Source organism: Oncorhynchus mykiss, chromosome 12 (genome assembly GCF_057628025.1).
Source record: "Oncorhynchus mykiss isolate SJ-2025 chromosome 12, ASM5762802v1, whole genome shotgun sequence".
NCBI classification, from domain to species: domain Eukaryota; kingdom Metazoa; phylum Chordata; class Actinopteri; order Salmoniformes; family Salmonidae; genus Oncorhynchus; species Oncorhynchus mykiss.
This window is the reverse complement of record NC_143033.1, coordinates 808,427-832,041: the sequence shown is the minus strand read 5'-3', so window position 1 is coordinate 832,041 and position 23,615 is coordinate 808,427. Positions and strand designations below refer to the sequence as shown.

The 23,615-nt window shown below is 45.1% G+C and overlaps 1 protein-coding gene across 16 annotated transcripts in view; it reads right to left on the bottom strand.

Annotated features, from left to right (window-relative positions):
* Positions 1 to 23,615, bottom strand: part of galt (galactose-1-phosphate uridylyltransferase) — a 135,150-nt gene that overhangs the window by 8,062 nt on the left and 103,473 nt on the right. For 14 of the 16 annotated variants that reach the window (XM_036936716.2, XM_036936715.2, XM_036936714.2 and 11 more), the window contains one exon: positions 2,707 to 2,861. The exons of the other annotated variants lie outside the window; for them this stretch is intronic. In XM_036936716.2, the coding sequence (XP_036792611.2) occupies positions 2,707 to 2,861 (155 nt within the window). The remainder of the gene's footprint in view (positions 1 to 2,706; positions 2,862 to 23,615) is intronic. 16 annotated transcript variants of the gene reach the window in all.

Sequence of the window (23,615 nt, the reverse complement as noted above, 5' to 3'; positions counted from 1 at the left end):
TCAGAGTTACAGCCTGGACCATCAGTCAGAGTTACAGCCTGGACCATCAGTCAGAGTTACAGCCTGGACCCTCAGTCAGAGTTACAGCCTGGACCCTCAGTCAGAGTTACAGCCTGGACCCTCAGTCATAGTTACAGCCTGGACCCTCAGTCAGAGTTACAGCCTGGACCCTCAGTCAGAGTTACAGCCTGGACCCTCAGTCAGAGTTACAGCCTGGACCCTCAGTCAGAGTTACAGCCTGGACCCTCAGTCAGAGTTACAGCCTGGACCCTCCCTCAGAGTTACAGAATGGATCCTCCCCCAGAGTTACAGCCTGGACCCTCAGTCAGAGTTACAGCCTGGACCCTCAGTCAAAGATACAGCCTGGACCCTCCCTCAGAGTTACAGCCTTGACCCTCCCTCAGAGTTACAGCCTGGACCCTCCCTCAGTGTTACAGCCTGGACCCTCCCTCAGAGTTACAGTCTGGACCCTCAGTCAGAGTTACAGCCTGTACCCTCCCTCAGAGTTACAGTCTGGACCATCAGTCAGAGTTACAGCCTGGACCCTCAGTCAGTGTTACAGCCTGGACCCGCAGTCAGAGTTAAAGCCTGGACCCTCCCTCAGAGTTACAGCCTGGACCCTCCCTCAGAGTTACAGCCTGGACCCCCCTCAGAGTTACAGCCTGGACCATCAGTCAGAGTTACAGCCTGGACCCTCCCTCAGAGTTACAGCCTGGACCCTCAAGAGTTACAGCCTGGACCATCAGTCAGAGTTACAGCCTGGACCATCAGTCAGAATTACAGCCTGGAACCTCAGTCAGAGTTACAGCCTGGAACCTCAGTCAGAGTTACAGCCTGGACCCTCCCTCAGAGTTACAGCCTGGACCATCAGTCAGAATTACAGCCTGGAACCTCAGTCAGCGTTACAGCCTGGACCCTCAGTCAGAGTTACAGCCTGGACCCTCCCTCAGAGTTACAGCCTGGACCCTCCCTCAGAGTTACAGCCTGAACCTTCCCTCAGTCAGAGTTACAGCCTGGACCCTCAGTCAGAGTTACAGCCTGGACCCTCAGTCAGAGTTACAGCCTGTACCCTCAGTCAGAGTTACAGCCTGGACCCTCAGTCAGAGTTACAGCCTGGACCCTCCCTCAGAGTTACAGGCTGGACCCTCCCTCAGTGTTACAGCCTGGACCCTCACTCAGTGTTACAGCCTGGACCATCAATCAGTTACAGCCTGGACCATCAGTCAGAGTTACAGCCTGGACCATCAGTCAGAGTTACAGCCTGGACCCTCAGTCAGAGTTACAGCCTGGACCCTCAGTCAGAGTTACAGCCTGGACCCTCAGTCAGAGTTACAGCCTGGACCCTCAGTCAGAGTTACAGCCTGGACCCTCAGTCAGAGTTACAGCCTGGACCATCAGTCAGAGTTACAGCCTGGACCATCAGTCAGAGTTACAGCCTGGAACCTCAGTCAGAGTTACAGCCTGGACCCTCAGTCAGAGTTACAGCCTGGACCCTCAGTCAGAGTTACAGCCTGTACCCTCCCTCAAGAGTTACAGCCTGGACCCTCAGTCAGAGTTACAGCCTGGACCCTCCCTCAGAGTTACAGGCTGGACCCTCCCTCAGTGTTACAGCCTGGACCCTCCCTCAGTGTTACAGCCTGGACCCTCAGTCAGAGTTACAGCCTGTACCCTCCCTCAAGAGTTACAGCCTGGACCCTCAGTCAGAGTTACAGCCTGGACCCTCCCTCAGTGTTACAGCCTGGACCCTCCCTCAGAGTTACAGCCTGGACCCTTCCTGTTTGGCCCTGTCCGGGGGTGTCCTAGGAGTGGGCCACAGTGTCTCCTGACCCCTCCTGTCTCAGCCTCCAGTATTTATGCTGCAGTAGTTTATGTGTCGGGGGGCTGGGGTCAGTTTGTTATATCTGGAGTACTTCTCCTGTCCTATTCGGTGTCCTGTGTGAATCTAAGTGTGCGTTCTCTAATTCTCTCCTTCTCTCTTCCTCTCTCTCGGAGGACCTGAGCCCTAGGACCATGCCCCAGGACTACCTGACATGATGACTCCTTGCTGTCCCCAGTCCACCTGGCTGTGCTGCTGCTCCAGTTTCAACTGACCTGAGCCCTAGGACCATGCCCCAGGAATACCTGACATGATGACTCCTTGCTGTCCCCAGTCCACCTGACTGTGCTGCTGCTCCAGTTTCAACTATTCTGCCTTATTATTATTCGACCATGCTGGTCATTTATGAACATTTGAACATCTTGACCATGTTTTGTTATAATCTCCACCCGGCACAGCCAGAAGAGGACTGGCCACCCCACATAGCCTGGTTCCTCTCTAGGTTTCTTCCTAGGTTTTGGCCTTTCTAGGGAGTTTTTCCTAGCCACCGTGCTTCTACACCTGCATTGCTTGCTGTTTGGGGTTTTAGGCTGGGTTTCTGTACAGCACTTTGAGATATCAGCTGATGTACGAAGGGCTTATAAATAAATTTGATTTGATTTGATTTGACCCTCCCTCAGAGTTACAGCCTGGACCCCCCTCAGAGTTACAGCCTGGACCCTCAGTCAGAGTTACACAGTTGAGGTAGCTTGATAACTTTATTAGGAGCTGTGGTAAATAACATGGACACATAGGAATACTTTAGCTAATTACTAAATGTTTTAGACATATGGAGATCTGTGCTTATATATAGCATATGTTGCAGTAATGCTGTTTCCCAAATGTATTACCTGTTCAGGTGTAAGGTCTCTCTGTTCCTGCGCCAGCATTTCATATCCCACCATGAACTTGCGTACGCCGGCAGATCGGAGCAGGGGGGGGTAATAGTGAGCATGGAGCTGCCAGTGGAACTGGTCCTCTTTAAGATAGGGGCCGGTAGGGGCGCCTGGGAGAAGGAGAGAGAAGAGGAGAGTGTGAGAGGAAGGTCTCTACTGTAGACTACTGGCTTAGTGAAGACAAGCAGGTCTCTACTATAGACTCCTGGCTTAGTGAAGACTAGCAGGTCTCTACTGTAGACTACAAGCTTAATGAAGACTAGCAGGTCTCTACTAAAGACAAAGGCTTAGAGAAGACTAGCAGGTCTCTACTATAGACTACTGGCTTAGTGAAGACAAGCAGGTCTCTACTGTAGACTACAGGCTTAGAGAAGACTAGCAGGTCTCTACTGTAGACTACAGGCTTAGTGAAGACTAGATGGTCTATACTGTAGACTACAGGCTTAGTGAAGACTAGTAGGTCTCTACTGTAGACTACAGGCTTAGTGAAGACTAGCAGGTCTCTACTGTAGACTACAGCCTTAGTGAAGACTAGCAGGTCTCTACTGTAGACTACAGGCTTAGTGAAGACTAGCAGGTCTCTACTGTAGACTACAGGCTTAGTGAAGACTAGCGGGTCTCTACTGTAGACTACAGGCTTAGTGAAGACTAGCAGGACATGTAGTGTCGACCCGTTAGCCTCTCTCCCTCCATGCACCATAAAAGCGCCTGCTAGAAGGAAGGTTTCTTCATGGTAAATATGAACATATTAAGTCCTAAAAGGCTGTGAGAACCAGAGGTTTGGCTATGCTCCAAATCCCTATAAGCTCCTCTCCTATCCCCATATAATGAATGAATGAACAGCGTATCATGCTAGTTAAATCACATTCATCCTGTCTCCTCCGCCCTCCTCCCCTCCCCTCCTCTCCTCCGCCCCCTCCTCTCATCTCTCCTCCCCTCTCCTCTCCTCTCATCTCTCCTCTCCCCTCCTCATCTCTCCACTCCCCTCCTCTCCTCTCCTCTCCTCTCCCCTCCTCTCCTCTCCTCTCCTCCCCTCCCCTGCCCGCAAATACAGGTAATGACAGCCCTGGCAAATACAGGTAATGACAACCCTGGCAGATACAGGTAATGACAACCCTGGCATGTGACAGCCCTGTGAAGGTGACTTCACTATCTCTCCTTTAAACAAAACTAATTAAGGACTGGAGACCCTCCCCTAACGAGCCGCCTGGCCATAGCCACGGTAACGACACCCTGCTAGTTAAGCAGTTAAGCCACAGGCGAGACGGACCCGTGATAATTGACACATGGGAAATGAACCAACAACTCAATACTGTTGACACCATCACCAATACACATACACAGCATTACAGTGAGGAAACAACGATACAATCTGAAATGTGTCCTCTGATGGAACAAAGTGATTATTTGTGACCAGATCAATTACCACCTACATGAATATAAGCTGACCAGTTGATCTGTGGATAGGAATTCTGACCAGGTGATTAATACTACATTGTAATTATTTTGCCTATTTATTGCCTTACCTCCCTAATCTTCTACATTTGCACACACTGTATATAGATTTTTCTGTTGTGTTATTATCTTGGCCAGGTCACAGTTGTAAATGACAACTTGTTCTCACCTGGCCTACCTGGTTGAATAAAGGTAAAATAAAAAAATAATACAAATCTGTGGATAGTTCTGACCAGTTGAGTTGTGGATAGGAGTTCTGACCAGTGGATAGGAGTTCTGACCAGTGGATAGGAGTTCTGACCAGTGGATAGGAGTTCTGACCAGTGGATAGGAGTTATGACCAGTGGATAGGAGTTATGACCAGTGGATAGGAGTTATGACCAGTGGATAGGAGTTCTGACCAGTAGATAGGAGTTCTGACCAGTAGATAGGAGTTCTGACCAGTGGATAAGAGTTCTGACCAGTGGATAGGAGTTATGACCAGTGGATAGGAGTTCTGACCAGTAGATAGGAGTTCTGACCAGTAGATAGGAGTTATGACCAGTGGATAGGAGTTCTGACCAGTGGATAGGAGTTCTGACCAGTAGATAGGAGTTCTGACCAGTGGATAGGAGTTCTGACCAGTGGATAGGAGTTCTGACCAGTAGATAGGAGTTCTGACCAGTTGACTTGTGGATATGAGTTCTGACCAGTGGATAGGAGTTCTGACCAGTAGATAGAAGTTCTGACCAGTAGATAGGAGTTCTGACCAGTAGATAGGAGTTCTGACCAGTTGACTTGTGGATATGAGTTCTGACCAGTGGATAGGAGTTCTGACCAGTAGATAGGAGTTCTGACCAGTGGATAGTAGTTCTGACCAGTGGATAGTAGTTCTGACCAGTAGATAGGAGTTCTGACCAGTAGATAGGAGTTCTGACCAGTGGATAGGAGTTCTGACCAGTGGATAGGAGTTCTGACCAGTTGACACGTGGAAAGGAGTTCTGACCAGTGGATAGGAGTTCTGACCAGTAGATAGGAGTTCTGACCAGTGGATAGGAGTTCTGACCAGTAGATAGGAGTTCTGACCAGTAGATAGGAGTTCTGACCAGTGGATAGGAGTTCTGACCAGTAGATAGGAGTTCTGACCAGTGGATAGGAGTTCTGACCAGTGGATAGGAGTTCTGACCAGTGGATAGGAGTTCTGACCAGTGGATAGGAGTTCTGAGCAGTGGATAGGAGTTCTGACCAGTGGATAGGAGTTCTGACCAGTGGATAGGAGTTCTGACCAGTGGATAGTAGTTCTGACCAGTGGACTTGTGGATAGGAGTTCTGACCAGTTGACAGGTGGATAGGAGTTCTGACCAGTGGATAGGAGTTCTGACCAGTAGATAGGAGTTCTGACCAGTGGATAGGAGTTCTGACCAGTAGATAGGAGTTCTGACCAGTTGACTTGTGGATATGAGTTCTGACCAGTGGATAGGAGTTCTGACCAGTAGATAGGAGTTCTGACCAGTAGATAGGAGTTCTGACCAGTTGACAGGTGGATAGGAGTTCTGACCAGTGGATAGGATTCTGACCAGTAGATAGGAGTTCTGACCAGTGGATAGGAGTTCTGACCAGTAGATAGGAGTTCTGACCAGTGGATAGGAGTTCTGACCAGTAGATAGGAGTTCTGACCAGTAGATAGGAGTTCTGACCAGTGGATAGGAGTTCTGACCAGTTGACTTGTGGATATGAGTTCTGACCAGTGGATAGGAGTTCTGACCAGTAGATAGGAGTTCTGACCAGTAGATGGGAGTTCTGACCAGTTGACATGTGGATATGAGTTCTGACCAGTGGATAGGAGTTCTGACCAGTGGATAGGAGTTCTGACCAGTGGATAGGAGTTCTGACCAGTAGATAGGAGTTCTGACCAGTTGACTTGTGGATATGAGTTCTGACCAGTGGATAGGAGTTCTGACCAGTAGATAGGAGTTCTGACCAGTAGATGGGAGTTCTGACCAGTTGACATGTGGATATGAGTTCTGACCAGTGGATAGGAGTTCTGACCAGTGGATAGGAGTTCTGACCAGTGGATAGGAGTTCTGACCAGTGGATAGGAGTTCTGACCAGTGGATATGAGTTCTGACCAGTGGATAGGAGTTCTGACCAGTGGATAGGAGTTCTGACCAGTGGATAGGAGTTCTGACCAGTGGATAGGAGTTCTGACCAGTGGATAGGAGTTCTGACCAGTGGATAGGAGTTCTGACCAGTTGACTTGTGGATATGAGTTCTGACCAGTGGATAGGAGTTCTGACCAGTAGATAGGAGTTCTGACCAGTAGATAGGAGTTCTGACCAGTGGATAGGAGTTCTGACCAGTGGATAGGAGTTCTGACCAGTGGATAGGAGTTCTGACCAGTTGACTTGTGGATATGAGTTCTGACCAGTAGATAGGAGTTCTGACCAGTGGATAGGAGTTCTGACCAGTGGATAGGAGTTCTGACCAGTGGATAGGAGTTCTGACCAGTTGACTTGTGGATATGAGTTCTGACCAGTGGATAGGAGTTCTGACCAGTAGATAGGAGTTCTGACCAGTAGATAGGAGTTCTGACCAGTAGATAGGAGTTCTGACCAGTGGATAGGAGTTCTGACCAGTGGATAGGAGTTCTGACCAGTGGATAGGAGTTCTGACCAGTGGATAGGAGTTCTGACCAGTGGACTTGTGGATAGGAGTTCTGACCAGTTGACAGGTGGATAGGAGTTCTGACCAGTTGACAGGAGTTCTGAACAGTGGATAGGAGTTCTGACCAGTTGACAGGTGGATAGGAGTTCTGACCAGTGGATAGGAGTTCTGACCAGTGGATAGGAGTTCTGACCAGTTGACTTGTGGATATGAGTTCTGACCAGTGGATAGGAGTTCTGACCAGTGGATAGGAGTTCTGACCAGTGGATAGGAGTTCTGACCAGTAGATAGGAGTTCTGACCAGTAGATAGGAGTTCTGACCAGTTGACTTGTGGATATGAGTTCTGACCAGTGGATAGGAGTTCTGACCAGTAGATAGGAGTTCTGACCAGTTGACTTGTGGATATGAGTTCTGACCAGTGGATAGGAGTTCTGACCAGTAGATAGGAGTTCTGAACAGTAGATGGGAGTTCTGACCAGTTGACATGTGGATATGAGTTCTGACCAGTGGATAGGAGTTCTGACCAGTGGATAGGAGTTCTGACCAGTGGATAGGAGTTCTGACCAGTGGATAGGAGTTCTGACCAGTGGATAGGAGTTCTGACCAGTGGATATGAGTTCTGACCAGTGGATAGGAGTTCTGACCAGTGGATAGGAGTTCTGACCAGTGGATAGGAGTTCTGACCAGTGGATAGGAGTTCTGACCAGTGGATAGGAGTTCTGACCAGTTGACTTGTGGATATGAGTTCTGACCAGTGGATAGGAGTTCTGACCAGTAGATAGGAGTTCTGACCAGTAGATAGGAGTTCTGACCAGTGGATAGGAGTTCTGACCAGTGGATAGGAGTTCTGACCAGTGGATAGGAGTTCTGACCAGTTGACTTGTGGATATGAGTTCTGACCAGTAGATAGGAGTTCTGACCAGTGGATAGGAGTTCTGACCAGTGGATAGGAGTTCTGACCAGTGGATAGGAGTTCTGACCAGTTGACTTGTGGATATGAGTTCTGACCAGTGGATAGGAGTTCTGACCAGTAAATAGGAGTTCTGACCAGTAGATAGGAGTTCTGACCAGTAGATAGGAGTTCTGACCAGTGGATAGGAGTTCTGACCAGTGGATAGGAGTTCTGACCAGTGGATAGGAGTTCTGACCAGTGGATAGGAGTTCTGACCAGTGGACTTGTGGATAGGAGTTCTGACCAGTTGACAGGTGGATAGGAGTTCTGACCAGTTGACAGGAGTTCTGAACAGTGGATAGGAGTTCTGACCAGTTGACAGGTGGATAGGAGTTCTGACCAGTGGATAGGAGTTCTGACCAGTGGATAGGAGTTCTGACCAGTTGACTTGTGGATATGAGTTCTGACCAGTGGATAGGAGTTCTGACCAGTGGATAGGAGTTCTGACCAGTGGATAGGAGTTATGACCAGTGGATAGGAGTTATGACCAGTGGATAGGAGTTCTGACCAGTGGATAGGAGTTCTGACCAGTGGATAGGAGTTCTGACCAGTAGATAGGAGTTCTGACCAGTAGATAGGAGTTATGACCAGTGGATAGGAGTTCTGACCAGTGGATAGGAGTTCTGACCAGTAGATAGGAGTTCTGACCAGTGGATAGGAGTTCTGACCAGTGGATAGGAGTTCTGACCAGTGGATAGGAGTTATGACCAGTGGATAGGAGTTCTGACCAGTAGATAGGAGTTCTGACCAGTGGATAGGAGTTCTGACCAGTGGATAGGAGTTCTGACCAGTGGATATGAGTTATGACCAGTGGATAGGAGTTCTGACCAGTAGATAGGAGTTCTGACCAGTAGATAGTAGTTATGACCAGTGGATAGGAGTTCTGACCAGTAGATAGGAGTTCTGACCAGTAGATAGGAGTTCTGACCAGTGGATAGGAGTTCTGACCAGTGGATATGAGTTCTGACCAGTGGATAGGAGTTCTGACCAGTGGATAGGAGTTCTGACCAGTGGATAGGAGTTCTGACCAGTGGATAGGAGTTCTGACCAGTGGATAGGAGTTCTGACCAGTGGATAGGAGTTCTGACCAGTTGACTTGTGGATATGAGTTCTGACCAGTGGATAGGAGTTCTGACCAGTAGATAGGAGTTCTGACCAGTAGATAGGAGTTCTGACCAGTGGATAGGAGTTCTGACCAGTGGATAGGAGTTCTGACCAGTGGATAGGAGTTCTGACCAGTTGACTTGTGGATATGAGTTCTGACCAGTAGATAGGAGTTCTGACCAGTGGATAGGAGTTCTGACCAGTGGATAGGAGTTCTGACCAGTGGATAGGAGTTCTGACCAGTTGACTTGTGGATATGAGTTCTGACCAGTGGATAGGAGTTCTGACCAGTAGATAGGAGTTCTGACCAGTAGATAGGAGTTCTGACCAGTAGATAGGAGTTCTGACCAGTGGATAGGAGTTCTGACCAGTGGATAGGAGTTCTGACCAGTGGATAGGAGTTCTGACCAGTGGATAGGAGTTCTGACCAGTGGACTTGTGGATAGGAGTTCTGACCAGTTGACAGGTGGATAGGAGTTCTGACCAGTTGACAGGAGTTCTGAACAGTGGATAGGAGTTCTGACCAGTTGACAGGTGGATAGGAGTTCTGACCAGTGGATAGGAGTTCTGACCAGTGGATAGGAGTTCTGACCAGTTGACTTGTGGATATGAGTTCTGACCAGTGGATAGGAGTTCTGACCAGTGGATAGGAGTTCTGACCAGTGGATAGGAGTTCTGACCAGTGGATAGGAGTTCTGACCAGTGGATAGGAGTTCTGACCAGTTGACTTGTGGATATGAGTTCTGACCAGTGGATAGGAGTTCTGACCAGTAGATAGGAGTTCTGACCAGTAGATAGGAGTTCTGACCAGTGGATAGGAGTTCTGACCAGTGGATAGGAGTTCTGACCAGTGGATAGGAGTTCTGACCAGTTGACTTGTGGATATGAGTTCTGACCAGTAGATAGGAGTTCTGACCAGTGGATAGGAGTTCTGACCAGTGGATAGGAGTTCTGACCAGTGGATAGGAGTTCTGACCAGTTGACTTGTGGATATGAGTTCTGACCAGTGGATAGGAGTTCTGACCAGTAGATAGGAGTTCTGACCAGTAGATAGGAGTTCTGACCAGTAGATAGGAGTTCTGACCAGTGGATAGGAGTTCTGACCAGTGGATAGGAGTTCTGACCAGTGGATAGGAGTTCTGACCAGTGGATAGGAGTTCTGACCAGTGGACTTGTGGATAGGAGTTCTGACCAGTTGACAGGTGGATAGGAGTTCTGACCAGTTGACAGGAGTTCTGAACAGTGGATAGGAGTTCTGACCAGTTGACAGGTGGATAGGAGTTCTGACCAGTGGATAGGAGTTCTGACCAGTGGATAGGAGTTCTGACCAGTTGACTTGTGGATATGAGTTCTGACCAGTGGATAGGAGTTCTGACCAGTGGATAGGAGTTCTGACCAGTGGATAGGAGTTATGACCAGTGGATAGGAGTTATGACCAGTGGATAGGAGTTCTGACCAGTGGATAGGAGTTCTGACCAGTGGATAGGAGTTCTGACCAGTAGATAGGAGATCTGACCAGTAGATAGGAGTTCTGACCAGTAGATAGGAGTTCTGACCAGTGGATAGGAGTTATGACCAGTGGATAGGAGTTCTGACCAGTGGATAGGAGTTCTGACCAGTAGATAGGAGTTCTGACCAGTGGATAGGAGTTATGACCAGTGGATAGGAGTTCTGACCAGTAGATAGGAGTTCTGACCAGTGGATAGGAGTTCTGACCAGTGGATAGGAGTTCTGACCAGTGGATATGAGTTATGACCAGTGGATAGGAGTTCTGACCAGTAGATAGGAGTTCTGACCAGTAGATAGTAGTTATGACCAGTGGATAGGAGTTCTGACCAGTAGATAGGAGTTCTGACCAGTAGATAGTAGTTATGACCAGTGGATATGAGTTCTGACCAGTGGATAGGAGTTCTGACCAGTGGATAGGAGTTCTGACCAGTGGATAGGAGTTCTGACCAGTGGATAGGAGTTCTGACCAGTAGATAGGAGTTCTGACCAGTAGATAGGAGTTCTGACCAGTTGACTTGTGGATAGGAGTTTTGACCAGTGGATAGGAGTTCTGACCAGTAGATATGAGTTCTGACCAGTGGATAGGAGTTCTGACCAGTGGATAGGAGTTCTGACCAGTGGATAGGAGTTCTGACCAGTGGATAGGAGTTCTGACCAGTGGATAGGAGTTCTGACCAGTGGATAGGAGTTCTGACCAGTAGATAGGAGTTCTGACCAGTAGATAGGAGTTCTGACCAGTTGACTTGTGGATAGGAGTTCTGACCAGTGGATAGGAGTTCTGACCAGTGGATAGGAGTTCTGACCAGTGGATAGGAGTTCTGACCAGTGGATAGGAGTTCTGACCAGTGGATAGGAGTTCTGACCAGTGGATAGGAGTTTTGACCAGTTGACTTGTGAATAGGAGTTTTGACCAGTTGACTTGTGAATAGGAGTTTTGACCAGTTGACTTGTGGATAGGAGTTCTGACCAGTTGAGTTGTGGATAGTTCTGACAGGTTAGAGTCGTGGATACTGATACTCAGCTTAGATCAGAAACAATGTTCTCCAACACTCTGGCCTCTGATCCCTCATATCTTATTCAGAAACAATGTTCTCCATCTCTCTGGCCTCTGATCCCTCATATCTTATTCAGAAACGATGTTCTCCATCACTCTGGCCTCTAAACTCTCATATCTTATTCAGAAACAACGTTCTCCATCACTCTGGCCTCTGATCCCTCATATCTTATTCAGAAACGATGTTCTCCATCACTCTGGCCTCTGATCCCTCATATCTTATTCAGAAACGATGTTCTCCATCACTCTGGCCTCTGATCCCTCATATCTTATTCAGAAACAATGTTCTCCATCACTCTGGCCTCTGATCCCTCATATCTTATTCAGAAACAACATTCTCCATCACTCTGGCCTCTAAACTCTCATATCTTATTCAGAAACAATGTTCTCCATCACTCTGGCCTCTGATCCCTCATATCTTATTCAGAAACGATGTTCTCCATCACTCTGGCCTCTGATCCCTCATATCTTATTCAGAAACAATGTTCTCCATCACTCTGGCCTCTGATCCCTCATATCTTATTCAGAAACGATGTTCTCCATCACTCTGGCCTCTGATCCCTCATATCTTATTCAGAAACAATGTTCTCCATCACTCTGGCCTCTAAACTCTCATATCTTATTCAGAAACGATGTTCTCCATCACTCTGGCCTCTGATCCCTCATATCTTATTCAGAAACGATGTTCTCCATCACTCTGGCCTCTGATCCCTCATATCTTATTCAGAAACAATGTTCTCCATCACTCTGGCCTCTAAACTCTCATATCTTATTCAGAAACTATGTTCTCCATCACTCTGGCCTCTAAACTCTCATATCTTATTCAGAAACAATGTTCTCCATCACTCTGGCCTCTAAACTCTCATATGTGACCGACCGGCTCCAATTTGAAATGTTTTTTAAATTGTTTACCTTGGATAAAAGTAGAGACTCAGAGCTAGAAAATGGTATATCATACACTACAGTTGAGGAACAGTGGCAAAGTAATTCTGCTTTGAAAGTTGATCAACTTCTAAACTCACTTTTGAGAAAATGTCCTTTGAATGTTTTGGTATCTAGTGAAGAGCTCTTCTTTGTCTACACCCATTCAGCACCGTTCACACCCTCTTAAGCTTTAGCCCCACCCATCTCGTTTCGCTCTCGGAGCGTTCAGATCGCACACTTGACACTCTGGCCAATGATTTGTTTACCTCTGGATAATATGAAAACAGCCGAACCAGCTCTTTTTATTTATTTCACCTTTATTTAACCAGGTAGCCAAGTTGAGAACAAGTTCTCATTTACAATTGCGACCTGGCCAAGATAAAGCACAGCAGTTCGACACATACAACAACACAGAGTTACACATGGAGTAAAACAAACATACAGTCAATAATACAGTATAAACAAGTCTATATACGATGTGAGCAAATGAGGTGAGATAAGGGAGGTAAAGGAAAAAAAGGCCATGGTGGCGAAGTAAATACAATATAGCAAGTAAAACACTGGAATGGTTGATTTGCAATGGAAGAATGTGCAAAGTAGAGATAGAAATAATGGGGTGCAAAGGAGAAAAATAAATACAGTAGGGAAAGAGGTAGTTGTTTGGGCTAAATTATAGATGGGCTATGTACAGGTGCAATAATCTGTGAGCTGCTCTGACAGTTGGTGCTTAAAGCTAGTGAGGGAGATAAGTGTTTCCAGTTTCAGAGATTTTTGTAGTTCGTTCCAGTCATCGGCAGCAGAGAACTGGAAGGAGAGGCGGACAAAGGAAGAATTGGTTTTGGTGGGTGCTGCTACGGTGACCAGCGAGCTGAGATAAGGGGGGACTTTACCTAGCAGGGTCTTGTAGATGACCTGGAGCCAGTGGGTTTGGCGACGAGTATGAAGCGAGGGCCAACCAAAGAGAGCGTACAGGTCGCAGTGGTGGGTAGTATATGGGGCTTGGTGACAAAACGGATGGCACTGTAATAGACTGCATCCAATTTGTTGAGTAGGGTATTGGAGGCTATTTTGTAAATGACATCACCGCAGTCGAGGATCGGTAGGATGGTCAGTTTTACAAGGGTATAGTTGGCAGCATGAGTGAAGAATGCTTTGTTGCGAAATAGGATGCCAATTCTAGATTTAACTTTGGATTGGAGATGTTTGATGTGAGTCTGGATGGAGAGTCTAACCAGACAGTCTAACCAGACACCTAGGTATTTGTAGATGTCCACATCAAATCAAATCAAATCAAATTTATTTATATAGCCCTTCGTACATCAGCTGATATCTCAAAGTGCTGTACAGAAACCCAGCTTAAAACCCCAAACAGCAAGCAATGCAGGTGTAGAAGCACGGTGGCTAGGAAAAACTCCCTAGAAAGGCCAAAACCTAGGAACCAGGCTATGTGGGGTGGCCAGTCCTCTTCCACATATTCTAAGTCAGAACCGTCCAGAGTAGTGATGTTGGACGGGCGGGCAGGTGCAGGCAGCGATCGGTTGAAAAGCATGCAAATAGTTTTACTTGTATTTAAGAGTAATTGGAGGCCACGGAAGGAGAGTTGTATGGCATTGAAGCTCGTCTGGAGGGTTCTTAACACAGTGTCCAAAGAAGGGCCAGAAGTATACAGAATGGTGTTGTCTGCGTAGAGGTGAATCAGTGACTCACCAGCAGGCTAGTAAGGGTCTGAATACTTTCTGAATGGACTGTATATCTATGAAGCAGGCCAGTAAGGGTCTGAATGGACTGTATATCTATGACTCAGGCCAGTAAGGGTCTGAATGGACTGTATATCTATGAACCAGGCTAGTAAGGGTCTGAATACTTTCTGAATGGACTGTATATCTATGAAGCAGGCCAGTAAGGGTCTGAATGGACTGTATATCTATGACTCAGGCCAGTAAGGGTCTGAATGGACTGTATATCTATGAACCAGGCCAGTAAGGGTCTGAATACTTTCTGAATGGACTGTATATCTATGAACCAGGCCAGTAAGGGTCTGAATGGACTGTATATCTATGAACCAGGCCAGTAAGGGTCTGAATGGACTGTATATCTATGAACCAGGCCAGTAAGGGGTCTGAATGACTGTATATCTATGAAACAGGCCAGTAAGGGTCTGAATACTTTATGAATGGACTGTATATCTATGAACCAGGACAGTAAGGGTCTGAATACTTTATGAATGGACTGTATAACTATGAACCAGGCCAGTAAGGGGTCTGAATACTTTCTGGATGGACTGTATATCTATGAACCAAGCCAGTAAGGGACTGAATACTTTCTGAATGGACTGTAAATCTATGAACCAGGCAAGTAAGGGTCTGAATGGACTGTATATCTATGAACCAGGCCAGTAAGGGTCTGAATACTTTATGAATGGACTGTATATCTATGAACCAGGCCAGTAAGGGTCTGAATGGACTGTATATCTAAGAACCAGGCCAGTAAGGGTCTGAATACTTTATGAATGGACTGTATAACTATGAACCAGGCCAGTAAGGGGTCTGAATACTTTCTGGATGGACTGTATATCTATGAACAAGGCCAGTAAGGGTCTGAATGGACTGTATATATATGAACCAGGTCAGTAAGGCTCTGAATACTTTCTGAATGGACTGTATATCTATGAACCAGGCCAGTAAGGGTCTGAATGGACTGTATATCTATGAACCAGGCCAGTAAGGGTCTGAATACTTTCTGAATGGACTGTATATCTATGAACCAGGCCAGTAAGGGTCTGAATGGACTGTATATCTATGAACCAGGCCAGTAAGGGTCTGAATACTTTCTGAATGGACCGTATATCTATGAACCAGGCCAGTAAGGGTCTGATTACTTTCTGAATGGACTGTATATCTATGAACCAGAACAGTAAGGGTCTGAATACTTTCTGAATGGACTGTATATCTATGAACCAGGCCAGTAAGGGGTCTGAATACTTTCTGGAAGGACTGTATATCTATTAAGCAGGCCAGTAGGGTCTGAATGGACTGTATATCTATGAACCAGGTCAGTAAGGGTCTGAATACTTTCTGAATGGACTGTATATCTATGAACCAGGCCAGTAAGGGTCTGAATGGACTGTATATCTATGAACCAGGCCAGTAAGGGTCTGAAAACTTTATGAATGGACTGTATATCTATGAACCAGGCCAGTAAGGGTCTGAATGGACTGTATATCTATGAACCAGGCCAGTAAGGGTCTGAATACTTTCTGAATGGACCGTATATCTATGAACCAGGCCAGTAAGGGTCTGATTACTTTCTGAATGGACTGTATATCTATGAACCAGGCCAGTAAGGGTCTGAATACTTTCTGAATGGACTGTATATCTATGAACCAGGCCAGTAAGGGTCTGAATGGACTGTATATCTATGACCCAGGCCAGTAAGGGTCTGAATACTTTCTGAATGGACTGTATATCTATGAACCAGGTCAGTAAGGGTCTGAATACTTTCTGAATGGACTGTATACATATGAACCAGGCCAGTAAGGGTCTGAATGGACTGTATATCTATGAACCAGGCCAGTAAGGGTCTGAATACTTTCTGAATGGACTGTAAAGTCTATGAACCAGGTCAGTAAGGGTCGGAACAATTTCTGAATTGACTGTATATCTATGAACCAGGCCAGTAAGGGTCTGAATGGACTGTATATCTATGAACCAGGCCAGTAAGGGTCTGAATACTTTCTGAATGGACTGTATATCTATGAACCAGGCCAGTAAGGGTCTGAATGGACTGTATATCTATGAACCAGGCCAGTAATGGTCTGAATACTTTCTGAATGGACTGTATATCTATGAACCAGGCCAGTAAGGGTCTGAATGGACTGTATATCTATGAACCAGGCCAGTAAGGTTCTGAATTGACTGTATATCTATGAACCAGGCCAGTAAGGGACTGAATAATTTCTGAATGGACTGTATATATATGAACCAGGCCAGTAAGGTTCTGAATTGACTGTATATCTATGAACCAGACCAGTAAGGGACTGAATAATTTCTGAATGGACTGTATATCTATGAACCAGGCCAGTAAGGTTCTGAATTGACTGTATATCTATGAAGCAGGCCAGTAAGGGTCTGAATGGACTGTATATCTATGAACCAGGCCAGTAATGGTCTGAATACTTTCTGAATGGACTGTAAATCTATGAACCAGGCCAGTAAGGGTCTGAATGGACTGTATATCTATGAACCAGGCCAGTAAGGTTCTGAATTGACTGTATATCTATGAACCAGGCCAGTAAGGAACTGAATACTTTCTGAATGGACTGTATATCTATGAACCAGGCCAGTAAGGTTCTGAATTGACTGTATATCTATGAAGCAGGCCAGTAAGGGTCTGAATGGACTGTATATCTAAGAACAAGGCCAGTAAGGGTATGAATAATTTATGAATGGACTGTATATCTATGAACCAGGCCAGTAAGGGTCTGAATGGACTGTATATCTATGAACCAGGTCAGTAAGGGTCTGAATACTTTCTGAATGGACTGTATATCTATGAACCAGGCCAGTAAGGGTCTGAATACTTTCTGAATGGACTGTATATCTATGAACCAGGCCAGTAAGGGTCTGAATGGACTGTATATCTATGAACCAGGCCAGTAAGGGTCTGAATACTTTCTGAATGGACCGTATATCTATGAACCAGGCCAGTAAGGGTCTGAATACTTTCTGAATGGACTGTATATCTATGAACCAGGCCAGTAAGGGTCTGAATGGACTGTATATCTATGAACCAGGCCAGTAAGGTTCTGAATTGACTGTATATCTATGAACCAGGCCAGTAAGGAACTGAATACTTTCTGAATGGACTGTATATCTATGAACCAGGCCAGTAAGGTTCTGAATTGACTGTATATCTATGAAGCAGGCCAGTAAGGGTCTGAATGGACTGTATATCTATGAACCAGGCCAGTAATGGTCTGAATACTTTCTGAATGGACTGTATATCTATGAACCAGGCCAGTAAGGGTCTGAATGGACTGTATATCTATGAACCAGGCCAGTAAGGTTCTGAATTGACTGTATATCTATGAACCAGGCCAGTATGGAACTGAATACTTTCTGAATGGACTGTATATCTATGAACCAGGCCAGTAATGGTCTGAATACTTTCTGAATGGACTGTAAATCTATGAACCAGGCCAGTAAGGGTCTGAATGGACTGTATATCTATGAACCAGGCCAGTAAGGTTCTGAATTGACTGTATATCTATGAACCAGGCCAGTAAGGAACTGAATACTTTCTGAATGGACTGTATATCTATGAACCAGGCCAGTAAGGTTCTGAATTGACTGTATATCTATGAAGCAGGCCAGTAAGGGTCTGAATGGACTGTATATCTAAGAACAAGGCCAGTAAGGGTATGAATAATTTATGAATGGACTGTATATCTATGAACCAGGCCAGTAAGGGTCTGAATGGACTGTATATCTATGAACCAGGTCAGTAAGGGTCTGAATACTTTCTGAATGGACTGTATATCTATGAACCAGGCCAGTAAGGGTCTGAATACTTTCTGAATGGACTGTATATCTATGAACCAGGCCAGTAAGGGTCTGAATGGACTGTATATCTATGAACCAGGCCAGTAAGGGCCTGAATACTTTCTGAATGGACCGTATATCTATGAACCAGGCCAGTAAGGGTCTGAATACTTTCTGAATGGACTGTATATCTATGAACCAGGCCAGTAAGGGTCTGAATGGACTGTATATCTATGAACCAGGCCAGTAAGGTTCTGAATTGACTGTATATCTATGAACCAGGCCAGTAAGGAACTGAATACTTTCTGAATGGACTGTATATCTATGAACCAGGCCAGTAAGGTTCTGAATTGACTGTATATCTATGAAGCAGGCCAGTAAGGGTCTGAATGGACTGTATATCTATGAACCAGGCCAGTAATGGTCTGAATACTTTCTGAATGGACTGTATATCTATGAACCAGGCCAGTAAGGGTCTGAATGGACTGTATATCTATGAACCAGGCCAGTAAGGTTCTGAATTGACTGTATATCTATGAACCAGGCCAGTATGGAACTGAATACTTTCTGAATGGACTGTATATCTATGAACCAGGCCAGTAAGGTTCTGAATTGACTGTATATCTATGAACCAGGCCAGTATGGAACTGAATACTTTCTGAATGGACTGTATATCTATGAAGCAGGCCAGTAAGGGTCTGAATGGACTGTATATCTATGAACCAGGTCAGTAAGGGTCTGAATACTTTCTGAATGGACTGTATATCTATGAACCAGGCCAGTAAGGGTCTGATTACTTTCTGAATGGACTGTATATCTATGAACCAGGCCAGTAAGGGTCTGAATACTTTCTGAATGGACCGTATATCTATGAACCAGGCCAGTAAGGGTCTGATTACTTTCTGAATGAACTGTATATCTATGAACCAGAACAGTAGGGGTCTGAATACTTTCTGAATGGACTGTATATCTATGAACCAGGCCAGTAAGGGTCTGAATACTTTATGAATGGACTGTATATCTATGAATCAGGCCAGTAAGGGGTCTAAATGACTGTATATCTATGAACCAGGCCAGTAAGGGGTCTGAATACTTTCTGGATGGACTGTATATCTATGAACCAGGCCAGTAAGGGTCTTAATGGACTGTATATCTATGAACCAGGCCAGTAAGGGTCTGAATACTTTCTGGAAGGACTGTATATCTATGAAGCAGGCCAGTAGGGTCTGAATGGACTGTATATCTATGAACCAGGTCAGTAAGGGTCTGAATACTTTCTGAATGGACTGTATATCTATGAACCAGGCCAGTAAGGGTCTGAATGGACTGTATATCTATGAACCAGGCCAGTAAGGGTCTGAATACTTTCTGAATGGACCGTATATCTATGAACCAGGCCAGTAAGGGTCTGATTACTTTCTGAATGGACTGTATATCTATGAACCAGGCCAGTAAGGGTCTGAATGGACTGTATATCTATGAACCAGGCCAGTAAGGGTCTGAATACTTTCTGAATGGACTGTATATCTATGAATCAGGCCAGTAAGGGTCTGAATGGACTGTATATCTATGAACCAGGCCAGTAAGGGTCTGAATACTTTCTGAATGGACTGTATATCTATGAATCAGGTCAGTATGGGGTCTGAATGGACTGTATATATATGACCCAGGCCAGTAAGGGTCTGAATACTTTCTGAATGGACTGTATATCTATGAACCAGGCCAGTAAGGGTCTGAATACTTTCTGAATGGACTGTATATCTATGAATCAGGTCAGTAAGGGGTCTGAATGGACTGTATATATATGACCCAGGCCAGTAAGGGTCTGAATACTTTCTGAATGGACTGTATATCTATGAACCAGGCCAGTAAGGGTCGGAACAATTTCTGAATTGACTGTATATCTATGAACCAGGCCAGTAAGGGTCTGAATGGACTGTATATCTATGATCCAGGCCAGTAAGGGTCTGAATACTTTCTGAATGGACTGTATATCTATGAACCAGGCCAGTAATGGTCTGAATACTTTCTGAATGGACTGTATATCTATGAACCAGGTCAGTAAGGGTCTGAATTGACTGTATATCTATGAACCAGGCCAGTAATGGTCTGAATACTTTCTGAATGGACTGTATATCTATGAACCAGGCCAGTAAGGTTCTGAATTGACTGTATATCTATGAACCAGGCCAGTAAGGGACTGAATAATTTCTGAATGGACTGTATATCTATGAACCAGGCCAGTAAGGTTCTGAATTGACTGTAAATCTATGAAGCAGGCCAGTAAGGGTCTGAATGGACTGTATATCTATGAACCAGGCCAGTAATGGTCTGAATACTTTCTGAGTGGACTGTATATCTATGAACCAGGCCAGTAAGGGTCTGAATGAACTGTATATCTATGAACCAGGCCAGTAAGGTTCTGAATTGACTGTATATCTATGAACCAGGCCAGTAATGGTCTGAATACTTTCTGAATGGACTGTATATCTATGAACCAGGCCAGTAAGGGTCTGAATTGACTGTATATCTATGAACCAGGCCAGTAAGGTTCTGAATTGACTGTATATCTAAGAACCAGGCCAGTAAGGGTATGAATTATTTATGAATGGACTGTATATCTATGAACCAGGCCAGTAAGGGTCTGAATGGACTGTATATCTATGAACCAGGCCAGTAAGGGTCTGAATGGACTGTATATCTATGAACCAGGCCAGTAAGGGTCTGATTACTTTCTGAATGGACTGTATATCTATGAACCAGGCCAGTAAGGGACTGAATACTTTCTGAATGGACTGTATATATATGGACCAGGCCAGTAAGGGGTCTGAATGACTGTATATTTATGAACCAGGCCAGTAAGGGTCTGAATGTACTGTATATCTATGAACCAGGCCAGTAAGGGTCTGAATACTTTCTGAATGGACTGTATATCTATGAACCAGGCCAGTAAGGGTCTGAATACTTTCTGAATAAACTGTATATCTATGAACCAGGTCAGTAAGGGTCTGAATACTTTCTGAATGGACTGTATATCTATGAACCAGGCCAGTAAGGGTCTGAATTGACTGTATATCTATGAACCAGGCCAGTAAGGGTCTGAATACTTTCTGAATGGACTGTATATCTATGAACCAGGCCAGTAAGGGTCTGAATACGTTCTGAATGGACTGTATATCTATGAACCAGGCCAGTAAGGGTCTGAATTGACAGTATATCTATGAACCAGGCCAGTAGGGGTCGGAACAATTTATGAATTGACTGTATATCTATGAACCAGGCCAGTAAGGGTCTGAATGGACTGTATATCTATGAACCAGGCCAGTAAGGGGTCTGAATGACTGTATATCTATGAACCAGGCGAGTAAGGGTCTGAATGGACTGTATATATATGAACCAGGCCAGTAAGGGTCTGAATACTTTCTGAATAGACTGTATATCTATGACCCAGGCCAGTAAGGGTCTGAATACTTTCTGAATGGACTGTATATCTATGAACCAGGCCAGTAAGGGTCGGAACAATTTCTGAATTGACTGTATATCTATGAACCAGGCCAGTAAGGGTCTGAATGGACTGTATATCTATGAACCGGGCCAGTAAGGGTCTGAATTGACTGTATATCTATGAACCAGGCCATTAAGGGACTGAATACTTTCTGAATGGACTGTATATCTATGAACCAGGCCAGTAAGGGTCTGAATGGACTGTATATCTAAGAACCAGGCCAGTAAGGGTATGAATCATTTATGAATGGACTGTATAACTATCAACCAGGCCAGTAACGGTATGAATACTTTCTGAATGGACTGTATATCAATGAACCAGGTCAGTAAGGGGTCTGAACGACTGTATATCTATGAACCAGGCCAGTAAGGATCCGAATGGACTGTATATCTATGAACCAGGCCAGTAAAGGGTCTGAATACTTTCTGAATGGACTGCATATCTATGAACCAGGCCAGTAAGGTTCTGAATAGTTTCTGAATGGACTGTATATCTATGAACCAGGTCAGTAAGGGTCTGAATACTTTATGAATGGACTGTATATCTATGAACCAGGCCAGTAAGGGTCTGAATACTTTATGAATGGACTGTATATCTATGAACCAGGCCAGTAAGTGTCTGAATGGACTGTATATCTATGAACCAGGCCAGTAAGGGTCTGAATACTTTATGAATGGACTGTATATCTATGAACCAGGCAAGTAAGGGTCTGAATGGACTGTATATCTATGAACCAGGCCAGTAAGGGTCTGAATGGACTGTATATCTATGAACCAGGCCAGTAAGGGTCTGAATGGACTGTATATCTATGAACCAGGCCAGTAAGGGTCTGAAAACTTTCTGAATGGACCGTATATCTATGAACCAGGCCAGTAAGGGTCTGATTACTTTCTGAATGGACTGTATATCTATGAACCAGGCCAGTAAGGGTCTGAATGGACTGTATATCTATGAACCAGGCCAGTAAGGGTCTGAATACTTTCTGAATGGACTGTATATCTATGAATCAGGCCAGTAAGGGTCTGAATGGACTGTATATCTATGAACCAGGCCAGTAAGGGTCTGAATACTTTCTGAATGGACTGTATATCTATGAACCAGGCCAGTAAGGGTCTGAATGGACTGTATATCTATGAACCAGGCCAGTAAGGGTCTGAATACTTTCTGAATGGACTGTATATCTATGAATCAGGTCAGTAAGGGGTCTGAATGGACTGTATATATATGACCCAGTCCAGTAAGGGTCTGAATACTTTCTGAATGGACTGTATATCTATGAACCAGGCCAGTAAGGGTCTGAATACTTTCTGAATGGACTGTATATCTATGAATCAGGTCAGTAAGGGGTCTGAATGGACTGTATATATATGACCCAGGCCAGTAAGGGTCTGAATACTTTCTGAATGGACTGTATATCTATGAACCAGGCCAGTAAGGTTCTGAATTGACTGTATATCTAAGAACCAGGCCAGTAAGGGTATGAATAATTTATGAATGGACTGTATATCTATGAACCAGGCCAGTAAGGGTCTGAATGGACTGTATATCTATGAACCAGGCCAGTAAGGGTCTGAATGGACTGTATATCTATGAACCAGGCCAGTAAGGGTCTGATTACTTTCTGAATGGACTGTATATCTATGAACCAGGCCAGTAAGGGACTGAATACTTTCTGAATGGACTGTATATATATGGACCAGGCCAGTAAGGGGTCTGAATGACTGTATATTTATGAACCAGGCCAGTAAGGGTCTGAATGTACTGTATATCTATGAACCAGGCCAGTAAGGGTCTGAATACTTTCTGAATGGACTGTATATCTATGAACCAGGCCAGTAAGGGTCTGAATACTTTCTGAATAAACTGTATATCTATGAACCAGGTCAGTAAGGGTCTGAATACTTTCTGAATGGACTGTATATCTATGAACCAGGCCAGTAAGGGTCTGAATTGACTGTATATCTATGAACCAGGCCAGTAAGAGTCTGAATGGACTGCATATCTATGAACCAGGCCAGTAAGGGTCTGAATACTTTCTGAATGGACTGTATATCTATGAACCAGGCCAGTAAGGGTCTGAATACGTTCTGAATGGACTGTATATCTATGAACCAGGCCAGTAAGGGTCTGAATTGACAGTATATCTATGAACCAGGCCAGTAGGGGTCGGAACAATT